The following is a 27,117-nucleotide window of genomic DNA, read 5'->3' as shown; positions in this document are numbered from 1 at the left end:
GCTGGTGAGCCACGCTTTTGAGTGTTTATCGACGTTTATTAGCGTTTATGTGCGTTTAACGTTTTTAGGTCGTTTAATGGCTGTTTATGAGCTTCAGTGTGCATGGAACTTAAGGCTTAATAATCAAGATGAATAGCTTACACTATGCACAATAACCAGGCTGATTTGTCAATAAATTTCCTTCTTTACAGCCTCAAGTCCTTCCCCTGAGAACCAGGAGACCATAAGGCCATCTAGTAAAGATCCCTCCAGCTGGACTGTGGAAGATGTTGTCTGGTTTGTGAAGGATGCTGACCCACAGGCATTGGGCCCACATGTTGACCTCTTTAGAAAACATGTATGTGAGCTTTTTAAAATAAATTATTTGGCTGTGTGAAGTGCTAACATTGAAATGAGCAGGGTATTGCTGCATACAGGCCTGTGCCGTATGCATTGAAGGATCAGCTGTATACACTGAAATTAAATTAAGCTGATTGCAGAGAAGCATCAAAGAAGGCAAAGCATGACGCTGAACATCATGAACCATGAGATGCAATTCTCTCTGATGCATCTCTGTCATTTGTTCAAGATTGACTAGTTATGGACAACAAATATGCTACTACTTACAAACATTCAGTGTTCTGTGTAGTCTGTCTTTACCCTGCATCTCTTCTATATGGTGCAGTCTGTCCTTACTCTGCATGTCTCTAAAGCTGGCCATACACTTATGCCGTGTACACACGACCGGACTTTACGGCATACTTTGCCCGGCGGACTTATCGACAGACTTTCCGACAGACTTTCCGAATGAACGGACTTGCCTACACACGATCAACCAAAGTCCGACGGATTCGTACGTGATGACGTACGACCGGACTAAAACAAGGAAGTTCATAGCCAGTAGGCAATAGCTGCCCTAATGTCGGTTTTTGTCCGTCAGACTAGCATACAGACGAGCTGACTTTTCGACCAGACTCGAGTCCATCGGATAGATTTGAAACATGTTTCAAATCTAAGTCCGTCAAACTTTTGAGAAAACAAAGTCCGCTGGAGCCCACACATGATAGAATTGTCCGACGAAACGGTACGCCGGACCAAGTATGCCGTAAAGTCCGATCGTGTGTACGCGGCATAATAGAATTTAATTTCCATTGTAACTTTAAGAACTTTTGTTCAATTTTCTACTTGTTAGTGGAGTCAAATCAAAATTTGAAGAAGCAGGATTGGACATTTTTTTAAACTAACACATTTCTAACACATTTCAACAAAAATGGAATTTCGAAGTTCTTTCAAATGGCATGGAATGTGCTGAGAATTTTTATACAAATGTTTGAAAATCTACTAATGTATGACCATTCTTATGGGTATTTTCTATTTTTTGTGATGCAAAGCTAGTCTAACATATTTTCATATTATGCAATGGAAAGCAATTTCAGTTAAATCAAAGTCCAAATGATCATAATATAATAATATACTCTGGAAACTTCTATTTTTTTATGTGCAAAGTACTGTAGTAGTTAGTCACATTACACTTGATTTGTTCCAACTTGTTGATAACATTTTGCCACTTATCCTCAGTTCTACTGTTGCACTGTTCTGCATCCTTTGATGAATTAGTTTTAAAGTATTTGCCAGTCAGCATGGCTAAAATCCAATTTTTTAAATGATCATTTCAACATAGCAGACAAATGAATACCCTACAGCCTGCTTTCTGTACATTTCACTACTGTGATCAATGGCTTTTTTCTACAGTCTATTGATTGTGCCATTTAGCAATGAAGTGAGCACAGTTTCAAGTTATAAGAGGCAAACCAGTTCAGCATCACAGGAACACATCTACTAAGATAGATAGCAGGAAATTGTTTTGTGAACAAAAATCTCATGTTTCTATCTACAAGAAGTGAAATGTCTGCAAATGTTTAGTTTTCTAACATTCAAATACAATGACTTTAAAAGACATAAAAAAACAACATTTTATTTATGGATATGGAATCTTTGCATACTATGAAAATCAAAGTGCGGGCCTATAGAATGGAAATAGAGAAATATGCTGAACCAATTTGTAGAAACGAGCATGTCAACAAATAACCTGGATCACAACAGTTTTTTTTCATATGAGTATTTACACATTTTTATCATATATATATTTTTGCTTTTTGGTGACTTTACCCATGTTGCCTTGCACGCTTTCTCATCATTCTCTGTACCAGATGGCCTTTTTCCACAGTCAGTCAGGAAAGTTGGTGTCATTAAACACAACCCTTGTATAAAATCATTGCAGGAGCACAGTAGTGGTAATTTTTTAAGTATAATTTTTCTCAGAAATGCTCAGTATTACCATCAGATATTCTTGGTGCGTTGATTTCGGCAAGTGTCATAAAGCTATCATTATCCTTTATTAGGGGCAAGTTTAAATGACCTAAGCATTGTGCCACCAGATGGACTGGGTATAAAAGCGGAACCAATACTCTTAAAGTTAAGCGTCAGGTAGAACTGCAGTATTAGCTGGTGAAATGTACTCGTAAAGCCTAAAGCCCCGTACACACGTTTGGACTTTCCGATGGGAAATGTTCAGTGTCAGGCTGTTGTCGGTAAATCCGACCGTGTGTATGCTCCATCGGACAATTGTTGTTGGACTTTCTGCCAACAAATGTTGGCTGGCAGGTTTTCAAATTTTCTACGGACAAATGTATAATGTCTGTTGTTGGATTTTCCAAGCGTGTGTACACAAGTCCATTGGACAAAAGTCCAAAGTACAAACACGCATGTTCGGAAGCAAGGACGATCCGGAATCGGTCTGTCTTGTAAACTAGCGTTCGTAATGGAGAATTAACATTCGTGACGTGGCAAAATATGAAATCTCCAAATGCAGCGCACATTCTCTTCTTCTTTAATGGGATAATAATGAGGCTGCTTTGGTGGTGATACTGATGGAGTTGTTGCAAACAAATTTTCAAAGGCTTTTTTTTTTTCTAGTGATATCAAGAATAATATTATTATGCTTTTTTTTACATTTTTATTTGGGCAAGTTACCACAACACCATTATCCCGTAGTTTTTAAGATCAAAGATACAACTATGTTGGTGTCCCTTGTCAATTTTACATTGTATTTTTTTAAAATGTAACTGCCTACTCCCAAACTGTCATTTGAAGTAAAACACATAGCCAAGTATTATTCTACACAATTTTTTATTGTGCATTAAAAAATAAAACAAATAAAATTAGACATGCTATCTGCCAATAGAACTTAACCAAAAAGTGCATTCCATGCATTCAAAAATATAGAAAATATACCAAATCAAATCATTATTCAACCAAAAAAATAATGTCAAAGCAATAACTCCAAGGCCAATAATAAATAACACGTTATCTCCTCCGATTCCGCAACATGTCTGGTTGACGAATGGCCATTCAGAAATGAACTGAAAAGTGCGAAATGAAAAGTGCGAAATGAAAAGTCTGAAATGAAAAGCATGAAATGAAAATTGCGAAATGAAAAGCACGAAATGAAAAGTGCGAAATGAAAAGCACGAAATGAAAAGTGCGAAATGAAAAGCACGAAATGTGCGAAATGAAAAGTGCTAATCAACACTCATCAAACTTCTACTAACACAAAATTAGCAGAAGGAGCCCAAAGGGTGGCGCTAAAGAGCTGAAAAACACGTAGTACGTCTAGTACGTCACTACGTTCGTAATTGTTGGCAAACAATTGTGTGGCCGTGTGTATGCAAGACAAGTTTGGGCCAACGCCCTTCAGAAAAAATTCCACAGTTTTGTTGGCCAACAATCCGATCATGTGTACGAGGCTTTACAGTGTGCAGAACCTGTGTAACTCCTTTCCTGGGACCTGCTGCTGCAGTGTACAGTCAATTAAGATGAATTGGAAGATGTGGCTGTAGGTAGTTATACACTGGGGTTTGCATAAAGCACTCACACACGCATGGATGTATGATCTACATTACTTCTGTGTGCACGCAGGGGCTTTACATCCATGTGCATGAAACCTTAAAGCCTGACTCCATTTTTAATGTCCTCTTTAACTTTGAGAAGCCCGAGATCATCAGCCAAGCATGTAGGTTAAATCAAACAGTCCTTTTATTTTCAACAGCAGGCAAGCAGAAAAACAGCCAAGCCTCAGAAAACAATAATAGGCCATTAATTTGTACAAAAAATAAAGAGGCAGTTCACTGCCAGTCACACTCTTCCCAGGGTGTTTGAAAATTTCCGTCTGCCTCATGGGTCCCAAAGAGGAGGTCTCCACATTTAAAGTGGAAGTCCACCCTAACACTTAAACATAGCTCCCAACTGTCCCCGATTTCAAGGGACTGTCCCTGATTTGGAGTAATGTCCCTCTGTCCCTCTTTCATCCTCATCTGTCCCTCATTTTGCTCTGATCTATATAGTTGTATACAAAATGCACTATTTATCTTTCAGAAAATTTTTTCCCAGTGCTAAACCTTTCATCCAAATTCTAAATTGCTGCATTTGTAAATTTTAATAGCCATTGTAAAGGAATAGTAGTGGTAAAAAAAAGTCCTTGTGAATTTAATTAACCTTTGGTTAATTTACCTTAAAGGTGGTGTGTCAGTGGAGCGTGTCCTATGCCTACATATGTTTGCAAGTAGGTGTCCCTCATTCCCATCTCAAAATGTTGGGAGGTATGCTTAAATTATCCCCTGTAATCATTAATGTGAGCTAAGTTCAGCCTTATGTCTCAAAATGAAAAAATCCCAGTTTTTCTACCTTTATTTTGCAGAATCCAGTGCTGTCACATGACTTCAATTCTACTTCCTTATGAGTGTAAAATCAGCCAGTGGGTGTGGTTACTGAAAGCTAGTGACATCACTTCCTGGGAGGGACACTGTTCCTGTGTAGCCAGTGGGTGTATACAGGATGGAAGGAGCTAATCATAGGTTCCTGCCCAGTGTTCTCTCATTGTACATCCTAATTCATGAGAAAATGAAGAAATAAAAAGCCCCATCCACACAGGACCCGGTGCAGCGCACTTATACAGTATAGTTGTGCAGAGGAGAAGGGAGCTGGACACGCAGGGGTTATACTGTCAGTGTAGCTGGAAGTGCTCTGGGGTCTCAGCTCACAGTCTACAATGATCATAGTACAGGCAACCACACTAAGGCTCTGTTTCCACTAGTGCAACTTGTCATGCGAATTTGGACACATAAAGTCGCATGACAAGTCACAGCCCATTGATTTCAATGGCACCCATTCCCATCTATGCGATTTTGAAAAGGTACCTGCAATGCTTTGATGCAACTTTTGATGCGACTTTGACCCAGAGAGTGTAAAGTTGGATCAAAGCTACATCTAAATCATGCAACTTTGTGGCTGCAATAGTGGAAACGTGACTATGTGTCCAAGTCACAGTCCAATTGATTTTATTGGTACCAGTTCCTATCTATGCAAGTTTGAAAATCAGCAACTTTGATACCTGCATTGCTTTGATGCAACTTTGATCCAGAGAATGTAAAGTTGGATCAAAGCTGCACTCAAAGTTGCATCAAAGTCACACTCCAAAGTCGTACTCTAGCCTTAGGCTACGTTTCCACTAGTGCGACTACAAAGCTGTGCAATTTAGAGTGCGACTTTGAGTGCAGCATTGATCCAACTTTACACTCTGGATCAAAGTCGCATTAAGAGTTGCACCAAAGAAGTGTAGGCACCTTTTCAAAGTTACATAGATGGGAATGTTTGCCATTGAAATCAATGGGTTGTGACTTGACATGCGACTTTATGTGTTCAAAGTCGCATGACAAGTTGCACTAGTGCCAACAGAGCCTTAAACTCATTACTCACATGTAGCCCCCTTAGCTGGGCGTGTGTCACACCATGCACACAGTGCCACCACAGTGCCCATCACACCATGCACACAGTGCCCATCACAGTGCCATGCAGAAACAACCACGTGGTTGTACAGAAAATCTGCAGCACGTTGCATTGTAACCTATCTTACAGTTTCTAACAAACAGAACATACTTCCAAAGCTCTCTCTCTCTCCCTCTCCTCTCTCTCTCTCTCCCCCCCCTCTCTCTCTCCCCCCCCTCTCTCTCTCTCTCTCTCTCTCTCTCTCTCTCTCTCTCTCTCTCTCTCACCCTCCCTCCCTCCCAGTGGCATCACTAGGTTTGGTGTCACCTGGTGCGGTAAAGCATGGTGTCAACCCCTCCTGTCTAGGCTGCCCAGCAACCTGCATGTAGCGCACGGTCATGGGACGCACCCCAAACCGGCCCCTGTAAATTATAGTGTAGGGTGATATAGTGGCAGGTTAGGGTATTATAGGTTGGTATAGTGGCAGGTTGGAGTGGTATAGTGGCAGGTTGGGGTGGTATAGGGCAGGTTGTGGTGGTATATTGGAAGGTTAGGGTGGTATATTGGCAGATTGGGGTGGTACAGGGCAGGTTGGGGTGGTACAGGGCAGGTTGGAGTGGTATAGGGCAGGTTGGTGTGGTAGAAGGCAAGTTGGGGTGGTACAGGGCAGGTTGGGGTGGCACAGGGCAGGTTGGGGTGGTATAGGGCAGGTTGGGATGGCACAGGGCATGTTGGGATGGCACAGGGCAGGTTGGAGTGGCATAGGGAAGGTTGGGGTGGTACAGGGCAGGTTGGGGTGGTACAGGGCAGTTTGGAGTTGTATAGGGCAGGTTAGGGTGGCACAGGGCAGGTTGGAGTGGCACACGACAAGTTGGGGTGGTACAGGGCAGGTTAGGGTGGTACAGGGCAGGTTGGAGTGGTATAGGGCAGGTCGGGGTGGTACAAGGCAGGTTGGGGTGGTACAGGGCAGGTTGGAGTGGTATAGGGCAGGTTGGGATGACACAGGGCTGGTTGTAGTAGCACAGGGCATGTTGGGGTGGCACAGGGCAGGTTGAGGTGGTACAGGGCAGGTTGGGGTGGTATAGTTCAGGTGTGGGTGGCACAGGGCAGATTGGAGTGGTATAGAGCAGGTTGGGGTGACACAGGGCAGGTTGAAGTGGTATAGGGCAGGTTGGGGTGGTACAGGGCAGGTTAGGGTGGTACAGGGCAGGTTGAAGTGGCACAGGACAAGTTGGGGTGGTACAGGGCAGGTTAGGGTGGCACAGGGCAGGTTGGAGTAGTATAGGACAGGTTTCGGGTGGCACAGGGCAGGTTGAAATGGCACAGGACAAGTTGGGGTGGTACAGGGCAGGTTGGAGGGGTATAGGGCAGGTTGGGGTGGCACAAGGCAGGTTGGAGTAGCACAGGGCATGTTGAGGTGGCACAGGGCATGTTGGGGTGGTACAGGGCAGGTTGGTGTGGTATAGGGCAGGTGAGGGTAACACAGGGCAAGTTGGGGTAGTATAGAGCAGGTTGGGGTGGCACAGGGCAGGTTGGAGTAGCACAGGGCATGTTGGGGTGGCACAGGGCATGTTGGGGTGGTACAGGGCAGGTTGGTGTGGTATAGGGCAGGTGTGGGTAACACAGGGCAGGTTGGGACTCTATGCAGTGAGTGTGCTGTGCAGTAACTTACAGCATGCCTCATTCCTGCAGATGAAGACTTGGGCGGGTCTGCTGTGTCCTGGCCTATATCTCCTTCAGCTGCGGGATCAGCCAGTGTGAAGGGATCTGTGGGAGGAGTGGAGGAGGTGGTGCGGCCACACCCCCAGCTCCGCCCACCAACTTCTGCTGCCTCGGAGATATTGGAGATCTCCGAGTGACAGCTTAACCTGAAGGGGGAGTGTTATAGGCAGCTTCCCCCGCACTGCTGGATGCCCTGCTCGCACCGCTCCGAGGCAATCTATAGTAGTGTTTAGCCCGCGGCCCCGGTGTCACCCCTTGTGGGCCGCCACCCCCCGCACCCCCATAGCAACGCCACTGCTCCCTCCCTCTCTCCCCCCCTCTCTCTCCCCTCTCTCTCTCTCCCCTCTCTCTCTCTCTCTCTCTCTCTCCTCTCTCTCTCCCTCCCCCCTCTGTCCCCCCTCTCTCTCTCTCTCTCACCCTCTCTCTCTCTCTCCCTCTCTCTCTCTCTCTCTCTCTCTCCTTTTCTCTCCCTCTCCCTCCCTCCCTCCCTCTCCCTCCTCTCTCTCGCTCTCTCTCTCCCCCTCCCTCTCTCTCTCCTCCCCCTCTCTCGCTCTCTCTCTCCCCTCCCTCTCTCTCTCTCACCCCCTCTCTCTTTCCCCTCTCTCTCCCCCCCCTCTCCCTTTCTCTCTCATCTCTCCCCTCTCCCTTTCTCTCTCTCTCTCTCTCCCCCCTCTCCCTTTCTCTCTCTCCCCCCTCTCCCTTTCTCTCTCTCTCTCCCCCTCTCCCTTTCTCTCTCTCTCTCCCCCCCTCTCCCTTTCTCTCTCCCTCTCTCTCTCTCTCTCTCTCTCTCTCTCCCTCTCCCTCTCCCTCTCCCTCTCCCTCTCCTCTCTCTCTCTCTCTCTCTCTCTCTCTCTCTCTCTCTCTCCTCTCTCTCTCTCTCTCTCTCTCTCTCCCTCCCTCTCACTCTCTCTCTCTCCCTCCTCTCTCCCCCCTCTCCCTCCCCTCTCCCTCCCCTCTCTCCCTTTTCTCTCCCTCTCTCTCTCCCTCCTCTCTCTCTCTCTCTCTCCCCCCTCTCTGTCTCCCCCTCTCTCTCTCCCCCCCTCTCCTCTCCCTCTCTCTCTCCCCCTCTCTCTCTCTCTCCTCTCTCTCTCTCTCCCCCCTCTCTCCCCCTCTCCCCTTTCTCTCTGTCCCTCCTCTCTCTCTCCCCTCTCGCTCTCTTCTCCCCCTCTCTCTCCCTCTCTCTCCCCCTTTCCCCTCTCCCCCTCTCTCTCTCTCCCTCTCCCCCCCTCTCTCTCTCTCTCCCTCCCTCTCACTCTCTCTCTCCCTCCTCTCTCCCCCCTCTCCCTCCCCTCTCCCTCCCCTCTCTCCCTTTTCTCTCCCTCTCTCTCTCCCTCCTCTCTCTCTCTCTCTCTCCCCCTCTCTGTCTCCCCCTCTCTCTCTCCCTCTCTCTCTCCCCCTCTCTCTCTCTCTCCTCCCTCTCTCTCTCCCCCTCTCTCTCTCTCCTCTCTCTCTCTCTCTCCCCCTCTCCCTTTCTCTCTGTCCCTCCTCTCTCTCTCCCCTCTCGCTCTCTTCTCCCCCCTCTCTCTCCCTCTCTCTCCCCCTTTCCCTCTCCCCCCTCTCTCTCTCTCCCTCTCCCCCCCTCTCTCTCTCTCTCCCTCCCCCCTCTCTCTCTCTCTCTCTCTCTCTCTCCCTCTCCCTCTCTCCCTCTCCCTGAGAAGCTGATTGTCTAGCTTTGATTAGACTTTCTAAGCTTGGCAATCGGCTATACAGAAAATGAATAGTGTCAAGTATAGAGATATTTTACATGTCTCTCCAAACCTCTGTATTCAAGGCCCCGCACGAGGACCAATCCTGAGAGCACTGTAAACAGTGGTGTAGTGGATAGCCCTTTCACCTAGCAGTAAAAAGGGTTGCTGGTTCGAATCCCGACAACGGCACCACCTGCCTGGAGTTTGCATGTTCTCCCAGTGCTTGTGTGGGTTTCCTCCCAGACTCTAAATACATACTGGTAGGTTAATCGCATTCTGTCTAAATTGGCCCTAGTATGTATGAATGTGTGTTGGGGACCTTAGGTTGTAAGCTTGAGGGTAGGGACTGATGTGAGTGTACAATGTATATGTAAAGCGCTGCGTAAATTGACGTCGCTATAGAAGTACCTGAAGTAAAAAAATAATAATAATAAAATAATATCACTCGACCCTTACATTTACACACCGCAGCCTCCCTGAAATAAACATCTTGTTGGTAGGTCAATGTTTAAGAGCTTAAAATGTATAATTTAAGGGTATTGGCAAATACTAGAGCTGCAATATGCAAGTGAATGTAACTACATTGAAACTGAAGGACTAGAAAGATGTGGAAGTAGGATGACAGTATATGTGTACTACTGCCTTAAATTTGTGGCGAAGATGTGATTTTGTTTGGTAGTAGATGGTGGTTGGGGGGAAGAAGATGTCTAGCCACAGGAAATGGTGCTGCTTTTACTAAATGGCAGTTTTCAGTACTAGCTCTCACTTTTTTCTCTGTTCACTGTTGCAAAAAAAAAAAAATGACAACAGGATTTTGATATATCTATTTAATCCACTTAAAGTGTTTCTTTACATGGAGCAATTAAATTTGCCGCATGGAAATGAAATGATCAAGTTTTGAAGTATTTTGTATATAAACATCAATTTAAAAGAATATCACACAGAGTATCGCTCCTTAACCACTTCAGCCCCGGAAGATTTTACCCCCTTAATGACCAGAGCATTTTTTGTGATTCGGCACTGACTCATTTTAACTGACAATTGCACGGTCGTGCGACGTTGTACCCAAACAAAATTGATGTCCTTTTTTTCCCACAAATAGAGCGCTCTTTTGGTGGTATTTTATCACCTCTGTGGTTTTTATTTTTTACGCTATAAACAAAAAAAACTGACAATTTTGAAAAAAAAGCAATAATTTTTACTTTTTGCTATAATAAATATCCCCAAAAAATATATATATAAAAAAAAAATGTCTTTCTCAGTTTAGGCCGATGTGTATTTTTATACATATTTTTGGTTAAAAAAATCGCAGTAAGCGTTTATTGATTGGTTTGTACAAAAGTTATAGCGTCTACAAAATATGGGATAGATGTTTGGCATTTTTCTATTATTATTTTATTTTTATTAGTATTGGCGGTGATCTGCGATTTTTATCGGGACTGCGACATTGCAGTGGACAGTTCGGACACTTTTGACACTATTTTGGGACCATTGACATTTATACAGCGATCAGAGCTAAAAATAGCCACTGATTACTGTATAAATGACACTGGCAGGGAAGGGGTTAAACACTAGGTGATCAAGAGGTTAAGTGTGTTCCCTCAGCTTGTTCTAACTGTAGGGAGGATGGACTATCTAGGACATGACAGAGATCACTGTTACCGATGTCATGTCACTAGGCGAGACAGGGAAATGCCTTGTTTACATAGGCACCCCGTTCTGCCTCTCCTTGTCGCAGTCGGGGGCCACTGGTGGACATCGAGTGCGTGAGCGGCGCAGGCGGCGAGCGCACGCGCCCCCTAGCCCGGGATTACGAAGGGACGTACGGGTGCGCCCTTTTTGCGCACCCGTGCCATGCTGCCGATGTACATCGGCGTGCGGTGGTCGGGAAGCAGTTAAAATACTATTAGATACTTATTGGTGATAATTATTAGGTTGGGTCTATCAAGGAAAGAATTGTGGTACCAATAAAATAATGGTTAATTTATCTAAGTTGAATATCTTGATGAAAAAATATCATGTAATATAATAATGAATGCAATTTAAGTAAATCATGTAGGTTATTTAACTGACACTTATGCCTCAGTTTCTCAGATTTTACTAGGGCATAATAAATCAGCAGAGATGATAAGTTAGCAATTTTCATTCTTGCTAATTGTGTAACCAAAAACCACTTGGAAAAAAATGCTAACAATGTCTAAAAGTAAAAACAAAGGGTCCTTGTGAAGATAGCTAAATGACAGTACTTGCCTAGGATTTATCACACAACATTGTGCAACAGCAAACCTGTGCACAGTTAACAGCGGCTGTAAGCCACTAGGTAACTTACTTGTGAACCTATTTCTACATTAGGAACAATGGGCAATATTTATTTTGCACAAAGAGTACAATGTGGAAAAAGATTACCCCAAAAGTTCTTACTTGCATATAGATAACTATACCTTTACACAGAGAGACTAGATGTAGAGCATTAAAGCCATTTTCTGTTTTCATTTGCACAGGCGTTGTTTGTATGCTGAGTCATTATATAATCGATTAAATCCAAATATGTGGATGTCGCTATGATCTAGGCAAATCCTATCAATTTAAATGGATATTTGTCTCTGTTGCATATTCACTGCAGATCCATTCCTTCTATTGCCTATCTCTTGGCAAGTACAAAATTCACTAGGTTTACATTAGAAAGTATATTAATTCCTTAGACAAAGCCATAAAATGTTAGTTAAACTTTGGGTGGCATTCTCTACTACCATGGTATATCCATGCATGATGACCTCATTGTTATAGACCAAATTTAAACTAAGGAGGCAGTGGTCTCTATGGGGCCTCATACCTGGTACGGGTACTATGTAGGTCCTAATGCGTCCCCACTTGTTTTAAATTGTTATTTCAGACAGCGATAGCTTTGTGCATCTTACTGTGCGTTAAAGGATTTCCATTTAATTTAAGGTGTAAAATAACTGTCCTGACCTGTAGAATTTGCCCTCCCGTGTTGGGCAAGTTGTTTGTTAAGAGGTTGTTTTGTCTCCCCAATGTAGAGGGTCTTTGCATTCCACTCTACACTGAATTGCATATGCCAGGTTACTTTGCTTGTCTTTTGAATTGATAAGCTTTTGTCTCAGTAAATTGGGGCAGGTAGGGGTGCTTGTACTATGTGGTCTTCCCTTTGTTATGTTATCTTTCAGCCTCTTTTGAGTTATCCTGAGAACCTAGATGTTAACTAGAATGACTAGCGGGTAACTTCACATATTTATTTACTTTGCCCAGTCACAAAAGTTTTTTTCCTAGTGCGATGCATAAAGCAAAATGTTAAATAGCTGGAGAAACTGGTCCGGAAGCTTCCTTGGAGTCTCAGGGTATTGACCCTGTCCTGGGTCTTGAAGGGTGGATTATATTGCAGCTGATGCCTTACCCATATATCCCAGAAGTGATAGGCATAAAAGCTACTAGAACCTTCACAGTTCTACTGCTCCAGTCAAAAACCTGGTCCTATCGTCAATAGGAATCTCTGCTTTGGGGATCTGCTATGTATCCTTCCTAGCAAATGAGCATTGAAAATGGTTGGTATACTAAAGGGATACACAAAACAAGGGTCACTTAGCTTGGGGTATAGTGGCTTTATGATTTCTGTAGGCAACCAGGACAACCAGATTGCAGAAATCAGGCACTAGTATTATCTCCGGGTGAAGTTATGTCTTTGGTCTTGTGAAGTCCTCTCTGGCACAGACTTTTCTTTTTAGTTCTTCTGTTATTATGGAGCCCTTCTGCTTCTACCCAGGTCTTCTCTCCTTTCAAGTCCTTTGTGTCCAAGACATGGTTGTGTTATTTACTGGTAGCTTCTGGTAGCTGAAATGTATTGTTCCATATTAAATGCTTGTTAATTGAAAACTCAAGGTGAACACCGCTCTAAGCAATGATATCCAAGTAACAGGTAACAGGTATGCAGCGGCACACCCAAGTCCAGGTGCTCTCAAGCTAAGGGTGCCCTTCCCACATCCAAAGAACGAAAACTGAGAGAATCAAATAGATGAGCCGGCACTGCTGGACATTGCATCTGTGATCTTTATTAAAGCATAACCAAGTTAAAAAGACAGGCTAACATATTTCGGCACAAGCCTTGTTCACAGCACAGTCTGAGAGTGACAAACAATACATATATATGCACAAAGTAATGCATGTCACCCCCTCCAATCAATTAATTGAGTGACGTCACAGACAACACAAACAACTGAAAGAAAAATGGATCTGTAAGGAAAAAGGAGGAAAAAAAGGAATATATAGTATCAATCATTTATAAAAATCATCTATATCCTAAAGCACAAAAAATCACTATAAAAACATTATTATAATAATGTCCTTTAACAAAGGAAAAGATCAACATCGTATCTCAGATTCATACCGTATGTATTCTTGTATTTAAATTAAAAATAACAAGGCGTACAAGAAGCTTTATTACTTGCTCTATTCCTCCCTTGAGCAGGCTGCATCACTCTCCTGTTTACTCCCAGGTTCTTAGTTGTGGCCAGGCCCACAGCATCATCATGTACCGCGCAGGGCTGTTAGTCCTGCATTATACTTGATGTGGCCACTGGACAAAGCAACTTAGAGAGAAGGCGGTGGTGGACTGGCCACTTAGATGGAGGGAGCCTGCTGGAGCAAGGAATAGGGTAAGTATTACACCTTATTTCTCTACACCGGGGGTCAGCAACCTATAGAATGGTGACTGGTAGATCGCAGTCTGGGCTTTGCTGACCTGCCATTCCAGAGCATCAAGCAGAGTGCAATGCAGAGGGACTATTTGTAAAGTTGGAGCTGTAGTAGGGAGCAAGAGCCACATTAGCCAATGTCTCCTCTGTAGTGCTGGCTCCTGTCCCTCACAGAGTGATACCAACTGCACTTCACCTCTTTTCCCAGCTAGTGGTCTCCAGAGTGGTGCCAGCAGCAGGAAGGAAGAGATCTTCAGATCAGTGTGAAGCAATATACTTGGCATAATAGTATAGGGCTACTTTTACACTGATGCACTGCCGAATGCCACGAAGGGCTCATTCCCAAGTGCAGCAGATGCTGCTGCGCCTCTGAAAAAGTGAAAAAGCGACCTGAGTGTGTTTGACAGGTGGTAAGGAGGCGATATGTTGCCTCCTTACCACCTGAATTAAACCCATGATTGCTGTGCAATGCACAGTAAATGATAGTACAGCAATTAGAAGTTTAAATCAGGGGAGACAACACTTTTCCCGGTGATCTTTGCCTTCTCCCATGTTGTTCAGCTAGATCTCCACCTCTTTAAGGTTGCCTACCCCTGCTCTACACCTATACTTAAAGAGTATTTAACCCTTGTAGCATTCAGGGGCCCTACTGCATGAGTATTTTTTCTTGTGCCCAGAGTTGGGCTTTCAGAGAAAGGAGGTCCCTTGTCTTCTTTGGGTATTCTACCTACTCCTGTTTTGTATTCCAAGTTTTTCTGCAATAAACTTATTGCCTGGGTACTAGCTATATGTATCTAAGTTTGGGGTCCCACTCGAATTCAAAAGGCCCAACAAAGTGGAGGTACTGCCAGAGAGGTTCAAAGGGAATAGTCACATAGTTTTACGAGAATAGTCCCATACACCAAACTGAGTGTAGCCACAAAGAATAGTCCCCTAATTCCAGAAGAGCAAAGGCTTAACCTTCAGTTACCATACAGGTGTGTGCTGCATTGTTAGGGATTCTGTATACAGATTTTATTCAAATTTTCACAGCCAGTGTATAGTAAAACATGTTGCTCAAAGTTGATCTATGTGGTCATGCAACGCCTGGTAATGAATTTATACTATAATATATCTTCTTTTGTACAATTGTGTGCACGTTAATCTTTCTCTTCTTTTCTGCAGGAGATTGATGGCAATGCTCTGTTGTTGCTGAGGAGTGACATGGTTATGAAGTACTTAGGACTAAAACTGGGGCCTGCTCTGAAGCTTTGCTACCATATTGATAAGCTGAAGCAAACAAAGTTCTGAAGTTCAGACAATTAAATAGAACTTTAACACACAAGAGCGGTAACATGTTGCCTTATCCAAAGGCCATTCTGACACCTCTTTTTATTTTTTCATAGGCTTGTGTTTTACAAATGGTTGTGTAATTTTCATATTGGCCTATCTTTATTACTGACAAAGGTATTCAGTTTACATGGTGGATATTACAGTAGATGGCTGTTGTTAAACATTGCAAAAAACAAGCATGTGAACCCAAACAATGATGCTGCACTATTTATAGGACAGGTGCTGTGAGATTACACCTAGATGCAACATCCAATCAAGAATTGCCATATGAACTTAATTTTGTGAATGCTGGAGGTATCACTTTGATATTAAAGAATAACACCTTTTGGGTACACAAACTTGGCTGCTATACAAATCATTTTTATATAGAAAACTTGCATACTGAGTGCTTGTTATCTTGCCTGTATCTTGCATTTAAACCCAGTAAATATGTAAGCCAACAATACATAGAAGGAGGAAAAAGTATTGCTGAAGTGCTTCATTTTATCAGCTAACTGAATAGATGAGTATTGCAGGCATCAACTCAGGTCCCTTCACCAGGTATGGTGACACTGTACAGAAAAAGGGACCTGGTAATGTCAATTTATTCTGCTAAATAAGCCCTCACTTCTAATCCACATGTGCCAATATGCATCTGTTACAGATTACTATGATCATGTTGCTTTCATTATATAAGGCTCATGGCACACTGTTGATCCTGTTCCAACAGGATAGCTAAAAGGTGCAAAGAAAATTCTCACCCGTTTCAATGCGTCACTCCCCTGATGGCCAGATAAGTGAGACATCACTCCCTCATTGATAGAAACACTCTGTCAGTTTCTAGCAAGGGAGAGACAGAGCCACACGGGGCTCATCTGGCCATGGAAGCAGTTGAGTATTTCTCCCTGTACCATGATTCCATCGATTTTTACCAGCTACAGGACAATTACTGTGCCATGGCCAAAGGCTTGCAGGTATTTGAACTAAAATACATATTTTGTACGGGAATACATCAGTTAGGAAGACATCTTTGATTTGTTTCTGATTTTCTTTAAAAATATCAAATAAAAGATGCTGCTGACACATGGTTTGACCCTCAGTACCATGTCATAATGGGCTCCAAGCCCGCAGTGTCAGTCTTCGGGGTTTACACTCTGTATTCAGGTGCTGGCAGAGACAGGGCGCGTCTCACTCTAAGATACTATAATAATAATATAGCATACAAGTACCACCATACACTACTTAACTCTGGTGTGAAGTAAATGAAAGACAGCCTTCCCTCACCGGGTTGGGTCTAGAGCTGATTCCTGTCTTTCATTCACTTCACACTTGAATTGCATACAGTGTATGGCAGTAATTGTATGAGCTCACAGTAAGCCCTAATCTAAGGATCATAAATTAAAAATGCATACAAATGAAAACAAAATAGCTTTCTGCTCAAATGCACAAATCAGTCACCAGTTTTGTTTTAGAATATGTCTTTATTATCAGTGTCACTTTGTAATGCCTTTTAAATTGTTTAAATAAGATATTGTAAAAAAGATTATTAATTACGTATTTTGAAATATGCAGTCAACAAGGTGCTTTGAAGCTATATTCTCTGATTTTCCTAACTATATTAGATTTCAGAATACTTGACAGTGACTGCCATCTATCTGACACATACTGTAAAATGAAGGGTTGGGTGCTATTCTTGAAATGAAATGCCTGACCTGAATGCTGGCCCAATCAGAATGTTCATTTAATGTATTATTTATTTTATCAATTTTTTATGTAGCTTGTGAATTATGCATCAGAGTTAACCATCAAAATGTTGCAATTTACAGGTAAATTGCAGTGTTATATCATTCACAGTGTACACTGGGAATTTATTGGTTTTCAAATGTGGACTTTTTTTTTTTTTTTACACTTTTCTTTGTACAGTATAAAAGAAGCAATGCTGGGCGAAAAAGAAAAAGTGTGTATTTCATAGTAGCATATGTCTATCAATCAAAAGGGAAACATGTACATTATTACCACATGACATGGTTATATTGTGTTGACCTGCCCACAGGAACATACAGAATACATAACAATTAGTTCAACACTTGCCACTTATTGACAGTTAATGTCATATAAAAAAATGGCACAAATTTTAAAAAGGCATTGCTTCATGCTTAGTAACGAAATAGTCATTTTAACAGAAGTCCAAAGCAAAACAAAATTACATAATGACAACTGTACAAACATATTTAACACAATAACAATAAGGCTCGGTTCACACTGGGGCGACTTGTCAGGCGACCTAGTCGCCTGACAAGTCGCCTCCCGTTCTGTGCTATGGAACCGTTCTAATCGGAGCGACGCAAGTCGCTCCGACTTAGAAAAAGGTTCCTGTATTACTTTGGGGGCGACTTGGGGCGACTTGCATAGACTTCTATGCAGAAGTCGTCTCGCAAGTCGCCCCGGCAGTCGTTTGCAGGTCGCCTCGCTGAGGCGACCTGCAAGTCGTGCCGCCCATGTGTGAACCGAGCCTAACATTTTAAGGCAGCACAATTCAAGCCCATTTAAATAAATCTCAAACTATAAGTACTCAAACTATTCTATATTGATAAATGCTTTACTTAAAAACTGCTTTACTTAAAAAAAACGCTGATAATGTTTTGTGGCTCTTTCCCAAGGAAAATGTTATAATCCGCAGTTATTATGATAAAAAGAAAAACGACTATATTAGCAAAGTGCTATTTTAATTGAACAGGAGTTGAAGTGGTAGTAAAGCATCTAAAAAAAAAGTTCCCTCCTGCAAGGTAATATCATAATGTGCTATTATGCATCGCATACTAGCTCATTATGAAATACGTACGTTAAAACAAAGCCATCCAGCGGTGCGCTGTGACCGCTGACAGAGATTCCATCTTCACCCTGTCTGCCTTCCGGGTTCGTGGACTTTGGCTGTGTGACTGGCCTTGCCATGGTGACGTCACACCCCAGGCATGGCACAGAGCCTTATTATAAGCTTACCTGTAGGTAAATATGGCACACAAGAGGAAAAGGAACTATTTGTTCCATTTATTTGGCGATCATTGCTACACCTAGAGATTAACCTTACTGATGTTTGGAAGCAGGATTTAGCTACTAAAATGTGTTGTGTAGCTTTGACCTTTTTTAGTAACTGTCAGCAATTGGATAAATCTCTTAACAACAAGAGATTAAAATCGTCCATGTAGCTTAGCCCTTAAAGCAGAATTCCAACCACAAATATCTGTATAAATTCCCAAGAGAAAAGATGTTACCTCTCACCTGTACGAGAACAAGAGGAAATGTTTTTCCTCTTAATAATTCATTTTTATTTATTTATATAGATGTCTGTGACTGGAGCTAATACAGCTATCAATATGTTTTGTATTATGAAGATAAAACCTGCATTTTTGTCTATTAATAACCAGGGGACATAAGGATTGTTCAATGAAGCAGTGCAAAATGCTATCCATGGCATTAAGTTTGATTTCAGATTACTTTATGCAAGTTGGTTAAGAAGAGATTTCTGATTGGTCACGGAAGGTTACTGCACTTAGTATATCTTCAGTGCTTTTTTTTCAAGGTTTTGTTGAATTAGTACTCAACCTGTGATAGGTCCTATGAGGACACAGGTTGCCAAACAGTGCCCTCTAGTGTGAAACAAGATGACTACTCATTGTGACCATCTTAAGGACTTTTGGACTAACATTTTTATTTCTATTTTAACTATATTTACTATCATTACTATGTTTCGATCATTTCTGTTAAAAATATGCTATAGACAACTTCCCTAGAGTATTTTTGATTTTGTCACAGAGTCTAATAACATGCATCCATTATGTATATTGTCAGCAAGACTTAACTATCAGCACAGCAGATCATACATTGGTTAGAAGGTGAAAATCTGGATGGTCTCTTTTAAAGCCCAACAGGCCATATTTCTTTTTTTTTTTTTTTTTTATTTGGATATAATGAGGAAGATTTACAATTTCTGTATTTTTTTTTTTATTTGTACCAATATTGGTGGTGGCAATTCTTCTCAAATATGACTCAATTTAAAAGCTGACATCCCTTAATTTTATACCAAAACAACTTTTTTTCCCCATAGGACTTTATCATTAAGCATTAAGGTTATTACTACTATAAGCAAATGGATATCATATAAAATCATATTTTATACATAAATAAATGTAAAATAGAAAAAAAAGTATCTATTGTTTTTTTACATTTGCATTAAAAAGCTATTAAGCATCAATTGACAGTTTTAACTGTTTTTACACTGTATACTTCAGTGTTAGCATGTCCATTGATGAGACTTTAGGTTGTACACTTTTCCTTGGAGCCTGTTTGGGGTATAAATGGTTACACATTTCTCAGACAGTACTTCTTCAAAACTAAATCTCAATGTATTCTCCAGCCATTGCTATCAGTATTACAAATATTGCACAGATAAATGTTTGCATACAATTTATAGCATATCACACAATTGTTTCCTGTAGGTTTTTCTCATGTCTAAATAGTGAAGTGCACCCATTTCTCTCCCTCCACTATACATCTAAATGACGGTACCATGGTTTAGGGGCACTATGGGATCTCTAACCACCTTTCCCAGTGTGGATGGTAGACAGAGACAGAGAGATGCGGGTGTCCTCTGGTAATAGTTCGTTAAGTATTTTACACACTTTGCTATGCAAACATTTATCTGGATGAACATTGACTCCAGCAAAACCCATTCCACAGACATAATTATTAGTGCAGCAGCTCATGTGTTGGTTAGGAGTTGAAGATATGGATAGTGTCTTTTAAAGCCCAACATCTGACAACTTTTTTTTTTTTTTTAGGCTGGCAGATCAGCTTACATAGCATTTGCACTAAGTCTAAGGCTCTCAGGCCTGGCCACAGGTGTTCTTCTCAGTAAGGATGCTTTATTAGGGCAAAATGCCATATACAATGTGCAGTAGTCCCTAACAACCACTTAAAAATCTGTTTTTTTTTTTTTTTATATAATTGCTGCATTTTCCACTGCCTTATTAAATAAACCTGTAAATCTTGCTTGCATTATATTGGGAATTACTTCTTGTTCTGAAAAGTTTTAGAAGAATTTACCCTTAATATAAATGATATATTCCTGAACATTATATTGGAATGAACGTTTTTAGATGTTATATAAAATGTGCTACCCCTATCGTAAGCATTAAACTGGAACTGTAAATGAGGAGCAGATTTCAAAAAAGTTTGAAAACTACCTAACATAATATATACGTTATATTTAAGTATCTCTTCCTTGGAGCAGGAAGATGACTATATAGATTTTTTTTTTGTATGATTTAACACCTAGCACTTAGCTGTAACATACAAGTTTAAGGCGAGGCTTCTCATACGAATGTACAGCTTAAAAAGGTATTTTACAAACAAAGCATGAATTATATGAATTAGTCTGGAGTCTGGGCCAGCAATAGATTTTGGTGCTATACATAAGTAAAATCTTCATATTATACCTTAATTCTATTTGATAATATTATATATATTTATTATATACATGGTGCTAATAAAAAATAACTCTTAACTGTCTTTTTGCAATGAAGTCTATCATGCAGAAATAAATGATGCAGTACAGCTAAACACAGATGGTCAGGAAAAGCCATAATAACAACAACCATATTTTTTACATAATAAACCTAAAAGCATGTTGTATGACTAAACAGACAAACAAAAATAATTAGGCTGGGTTCACACATATGCAAGTTGGATGCGGGTTTCACCGCATCCAATTTGCATGACAGGCAAGTGTGACTGGCTCTCAATGGAGTTAGTTCACACATGTTCGGGAAGGCTGCGGTCCGGGTTGAAAAAGGGTCCTGTGCATGTTTGGGTTCGGTTCAGGTGCGAATTCAGGCAAAAATTCAGACCTGAATCGCACCTGAACCGGTGAAAAGACACGCGCCAGACCCCAGGCACGAACCCATGGCCGCACATGAGTGAACCCAGCCTAAATCAGTAAATGTCTCATAATATATATGTGCTTTTTAAAATCAAGTGGCATCACATGAAAAACCAACTTTTGTCTAATAATATATCACATATTTAATCACATATTTTGACTGTACACCAAAATGCAAAAATTATCACTGACCTTCATGTAGCACTGTATCTAAGTGACATACCTGAAATATCTAATACAATATTGTAGTTAATGTACCAAGGTAAGCTACTTCTTACACTTATTTACTGTAGCATTAGATAAAGGAGCCTAGAGATTTCCATTTCAAGGCAAACAAGAAGAGCAAATATTGGTAAGCGGTGACAGTAGAGGTTTTTCATTATTATACTGTGCCTATGGGCTTTAAGGCTTTGGTGCTGGAAAACTGTTGAGACATATTGACTTAATGAAGTAGCTATGATTGGCCTAGATGTCATAACAGTTCATACATTACATGGTCAAATTTAAATCATAGATCATAATGGTAGCTTGCCCTGTTTGGCACGTTGAGGCTTCCAAAGGCCATTCCGGTTTCCAGGTTGCTTCTTGGAGCACAGACAGTCTTAGAAAGCTGCTATATTTACTGTAGATAACATTGAGATTCAGTGCTAGCCACAGGACACAGAATCTCAAGGTCCCACCCAGCCTAGTTGGTGTAGCTAAACCCCTGCATTTGCACAGCTGGAGGCAAGTGTTTCCTTTAATATTTATTCTGGTGTTAGGGTAGTAGAGAAGACTCCCTAGATGGCAATTATGTTTTTTTCATACATGTGTAAGTACGCCAGGCATACTTGCCAAGAGTGCCCAAGGCCTATCAACGTTTTTTTACAGCTACCTTCATAGGAAATGATAATTCATCATTATATTAGTGGGCCTGTACAAGTTTCCTTAGATCTATTCTGTTGCGTTGGGCTGAGTATGATTTTGTGTCAGGGAATGTTGGCAAGTATGTTCTGATATAAAATGCAATACTTAAAGTGTACTTTCACCTTTGCAATCAATTTTGAGTAAACCCCACTATATAATTGTTAGGTGTTCCCGTGCACACGGCATACCTTAAAATCATTTTTAAATATATTTCTTACCCTTCTAGTTGTTTCGTAGGAGCGAGTTTATACATAGGACTTTATAAGCAGCTTGTATTGTCCAAAATAGCTTGCAAAATGCAATTAGGGAACACATTTGTTTAAAAGTGTGTTAACATACAATGTACTACACAGGCCTTGATATCTTTAATGCTTTGTTAGGACACACAGGAGTTTATTTAGCAAAGCTGGAGAATTAAAATCAGGTTCACTTCTGCATAGAAACCAATCAGCTTCTAACCTCAGCTTGTTCAATTAAGCTTTGGCAAAAAAAAAAACTGAAAGCTGATTGGTTTCTATGCAGAAGCGAGCCTAATTTTGCACGCTTCAGCTTTAGTAAATAAACCCCACAGTGTGCACATCTAGTTTACAACTGATAATGAATATTTGCCAGCACAACACAGATAAGGTTAATTATTACATAGAAGAGGAAAGATATGTGGGATTTGCAAAATGAATTGGAACATGTACCAAATATAAAGTAGATGTTACCTAATATGGCTGCAAGTGTGGAAATATACTTTAGGCATACCAGCATAGTATCACGTATCAAGAAGACTGCATCTTCACATGCACCGGTCTGAGATGCAGCCAACTCACAGCATAATGCTGCAGAACAGCATGTTACATATGGGTGGTGCCAATTCATTGATGTATACAGTGTTTTAGGAGAAATACTACCAAATGTACAATGTAAAAAGTGTCAATGTGCTTTTTCATATATTTTATTTGTAATTTATTAAAGTGTATGATGTCACTATTTAGAGGCATGTTTTGAATATTGTAATTGTACATTGACTGTTACGTGCATTGTATCTCTGATGTTTGCCTATTAATCAAAATGAAATATACTTCGCCTTAATGTTTTTAATTATATTTCAAAGTACCTTTTTAAGTTTTTCATATTTAAGGCTTTATGTTTTCAATACTGTCAAATAAATGACTGTGATTAAACAGAATTATTTAAAACATACTCCTCTTGTGTATTTTTTATATTACCCAGTTATAAGAATTAAGCCAATTACAGGGACCATGCTATAGTTTTCCTTCACTATGGAACTGTAATTTAAATAAGTATTTAAGAGGTTCATCTAAATAAGGAAATTAGATGGTATTTCTAATTTTCAGGACATGGGTGCTGCTTTCCAACATAACTATATATGTTTTATATAAAAAAGTATTTTCTGAAGTATCATATAAATATGAATATCGCCTAGTTCTCTATACGCAACATAATTTACAAATCTAAAATCTGAAACTGTATTGAGTTAATAAATAAAGCTCCATGTGTGACTGAGGTATTGGGGGCCATTTACATGGGTGCAGTTGTCTATACAGTGCAAATCAATGTTTTTTTTTATTACATTAACACACCCACATTTGTGATGTGACACAGAATGGATGGCAATCCATGCAGTGGACACTGGACAACAGGAAGTTGTTTTGTCTGTTTAACAAATGGGAACAGGCTAGCTGTAGAAATACATGGACCTCGGGAAATCGATTAGCCATGACACCACAAATTTCAGCCGCAACATGTGAGCCCATCATTACAAGGTAAGGCAAACAGCACAGGGAATATAATTACACAAATACCTAGTTAGAACAACTAAAACTTTTGAAAGTGTACAATGCCTTTTGATAAAACATATATCTAAACCAAGAACGAGTAGCAGGGTAGCTTTCAGCATAGTCAGAACAATACTAGGGGCCAGTGCTGTGAACAGAAATGGTCAGCAAATAGCAGGGCATCAATGTATGGAATTAGTGGACTGTAACACGTAAATGTGCTCGGAAATAGCTTCTGTACCCTGCTCCAAGCAAAGACTTGCAAACAAAGAGGAAACCATCAATTGGTTGCGCGGGTGGCAGGGGCTTATTAGATGAAATGCCAAATGAACCACACAGATACACATAAAATATATATTCTTAATTCATACAGTGATAAAAACATGTCTATCAGGCCATGTGATTTGATCCATATTGCATCTCTAAAAACATATTTATAACAATGGTGTACATAACCCTTATCATGGGTTGTATTTGTCCCCAACCCAGGGTGTCATTTTGAAGCCATTAACAGCCCAAAATCAAGTAAGCCCAAAGCTTGACACTTTCCGAGACTTGCTCTTTCTCATGGGCTATTTTGTGGAGATTACACCAAAGTCATATAAGCACCAGTAGCCTGTTTGAGAGAGGCTAAAACCACATGGTGTGTGTACAAAGTGACCCAGTTCAGTAGGTAGGCAAAAAAAGAGCCTGGCAGACACATAAGAGCACATAACAGAGTATCAGTAGGTCCATCCAGTGTCATGGCTGGCGCAACAACCCAAACAGGGAAGCCAAAGGCCATTTTATTCTGACAGTGGCGGGTGCAACTGACTGCCTGCAGCTGCTGATCATCTGAAAATTTTCCTAGATGTCACTTCGATAGAAGTCTATTAAGTAATGGCTAAACTTTGATCAGTGTCTACCTAGCTTATTGCAGCTAATAGATGATTCGATTCCCCCGATCAACACACTTAATGTGGATGGGGGAATCCTCCCCACTGAGTTATTGTATTCTGAAAACACTGATCATCATTGCAGACAATAGCTCAGTCAGTCCAGGATTGGGGAAGGTCCTGACTTTACAGTCAGAATCCACTCAGATGCCTGGACCAGCAGCAGGCTCAGCCTCTCTAGCTCAGCGAGCTGCTGGGAGACTGAGCCAGCCGCTCCTGCCCCCTCCACAGCCCAGTACTCCAGTGAGCATAGAGCCGGTGACTGACAGTCACCAGTTCTCTGCAGGCTGAAAGCTGAGAACCGAGCGATCGGTGGTGTTTGATTGCTCAGTTCTTGGTCTTAGAGACAGCAGGGATCAGCCATAGCTGGGATTGTTGCTGCAGCCATCTAGTTGAGTATGATTGTTTTTTTTGTTTTTTTTAAAGCCATATTTCTCTTTTAATTATACTGTATAGATATGTGTTATCTTCACATGTGCACAGATTGTTCTTTCTTTAATTGTCTTAACAGCTCCCCTAATAGGTCTCCCTTTAATCCCCAGGGCTACTGTTACACCAATTGATTGACCAAGCTCTTTCCCCAGCGGAGCAGAGAATGCTGTGGAAATAAATAATGTATAACTAGAGGAGCATGGACATAGCCGATGCGTCCCAATTGACATGAATGAGACTGCCTGCACAGGGATACACAGAACATCTGTGCATCAACGTGTGGGCACACAACCCTTGCATGGGTGTATGCTGTTTAAAACTGCAGCTTGACAAAGATGCTGCTCTCAAAGTCCTCTTCTAATGAGGATCTTCCAAGCTCTCTCAGCATTCTGCTCATTTAGTGCACAATTGCCTAGCCCTGCGGCCACCAATTTGTCAGCTTCTTTAAATGCCATTCACGTAACATACAGAGTTTTTTTTTTAACCTGTAATCACATTATTTGGTTCTTTTCCTGCACAACTCTCATCTTTCAACATCTGTATAATTAATGAAAACAGTAAGTTTGTGTTTAATGAATAAAGGAAGTAAAACTCTAAATATATAATGTAGATCCTGTATATTGACTGATATACTGTAATTAGGGAAGGAGGAAAGCATCAGACAAAAGGAATAATCCCATTTATCACAGAAGTACTTCTTTTAATCCTTGAGATTGGAAAAGTCTTTGATCCAGTAGATTGGACATTACACAGTAAAAGCATGTAATCTCATAGGACTGCTGTTTCTCTGTCAGTATCTTTCAAAAGCTCACCCTGACAGCTTACACGGTTTAGGACTTTCGCCTTAATCCTACAGTAAATGTGAATCAATACACTATTTTATGTTAACAGAAGAAGTAAAAATAGAAAAGACAAAATTCTGTTGTTTAATTGGTCAGCTAGAAATATGTTACCATAATTAGTAAACAGAAATTCTAAATAATTTCCCAGGTCACTTAGGCATGTTTAAAGGACACTCTTCAGCTACTTTACAGGCGTATGAGGATGGTGTAAATCCTCATGAAAAGGGGTTTTTACTACTTTCTTGTTGATAGTAAATATTAGGGTTGCACCGATACCGATACTGGTATCGGTGCCAATACTAGGCATTTACACAAGTATCGGTACGTGTGAAAAAACATTGATACTTAAAACTGATGCCTTCCGGCTCAGGGCTCAGTTGTTAGCAGGATTAGAGGAGGAGGAGGACGTAGGATTACTGCATGGTCCTCAAAGATGTGGGGCCAACAGTGCTGAGTGTTGGGAGTGCTGTGTTTCTTCATCACTTGGTCTCATCCAGATGGTAATATTACACAGCACACTGATAGATGGTGGAGACCCCCCTCCCTGCTCCTCCTCATCTTGTTCTCCCTAAATGCCGAAAAAGGTATCGGTAATTGGTATCAGCGGGTACTTTAAAAAGTTTTGGTACTCATTGCTAAAAAAGTGGTATCGGTGCATCCCTAGTAAATATCTAGGGATAAGGTTCAGTTCACCTCTATCATGGGTTCAAGGCCAATCCTGCCAGTTTGAGACTTATGGTGCCACAGATTTCATGTTCAGATTCACTCAGGAGAGATTTTTAAAATCATAATGCACCATGTGTCTTTTGAGCTATGGCTGGCATGGTTAGAAAGACAAATACGTTTTTTTTTTATAACTCAGTCCCAGTGTTGCCAACCGTCAGTATTTTTACAGCCAGTTAATGCCAGTGACAGGAAATGGTTGCCAGTAGAAAATATGGCTGTGCCACGAGACTACCTGAGTAACTGCTATAGTGTGTTCGGTCGGCACCGGTGGGGGACGGGTCTGGCGTAGGTGGTGCCTGAGCATGTCGTGTGATGTCATGGT

General features: G+C 41.2%; 1 protein-coding gene across 4 annotated transcripts in view; it reads left to right on the top strand.

Moving 5' to 3' along the window:
* The window catches only part of SCML4 (Scm polycomb group protein like 4), a 200,375-nt gene extending 177,111 nt beyond the window's left edge, over window positions 1–23,264 (top strand). For all 4 annotated transcript variants that reach the window (XM_073627032.1, XM_073627031.1, XM_073627030.1 and 1 more), the window contains 2 exons: window positions 192–337; window positions 15,083–23,264. In XM_073627032.1, coding sequence (XP_073483133.1) covers window positions 192–337; window positions 15,083–15,208 — 272 coding nt within the window. In that variant the 3' untranslated portion in view covers window positions 15,209–23,264. The remainder of the gene's footprint in view (window positions 1–191; window positions 338–15,082) is intronic.
* Window positions 23,265–27,117: the final 3,853 nt, after the last annotated feature.

This window comes from Aquarana catesbeiana, linkage group LG04 (genome assembly GCF_042186555.1).
Source record: "Aquarana catesbeiana isolate 2022-GZ linkage group LG04, ASM4218655v1, whole genome shotgun sequence".
Classification (NCBI taxonomy): Eukaryota; Metazoa; Chordata; class Amphibia; order Anura; family Ranidae; genus Aquarana; species Aquarana catesbeiana.
This window is presented reverse-complemented; position numbering and strand designations above follow the sequence as displayed.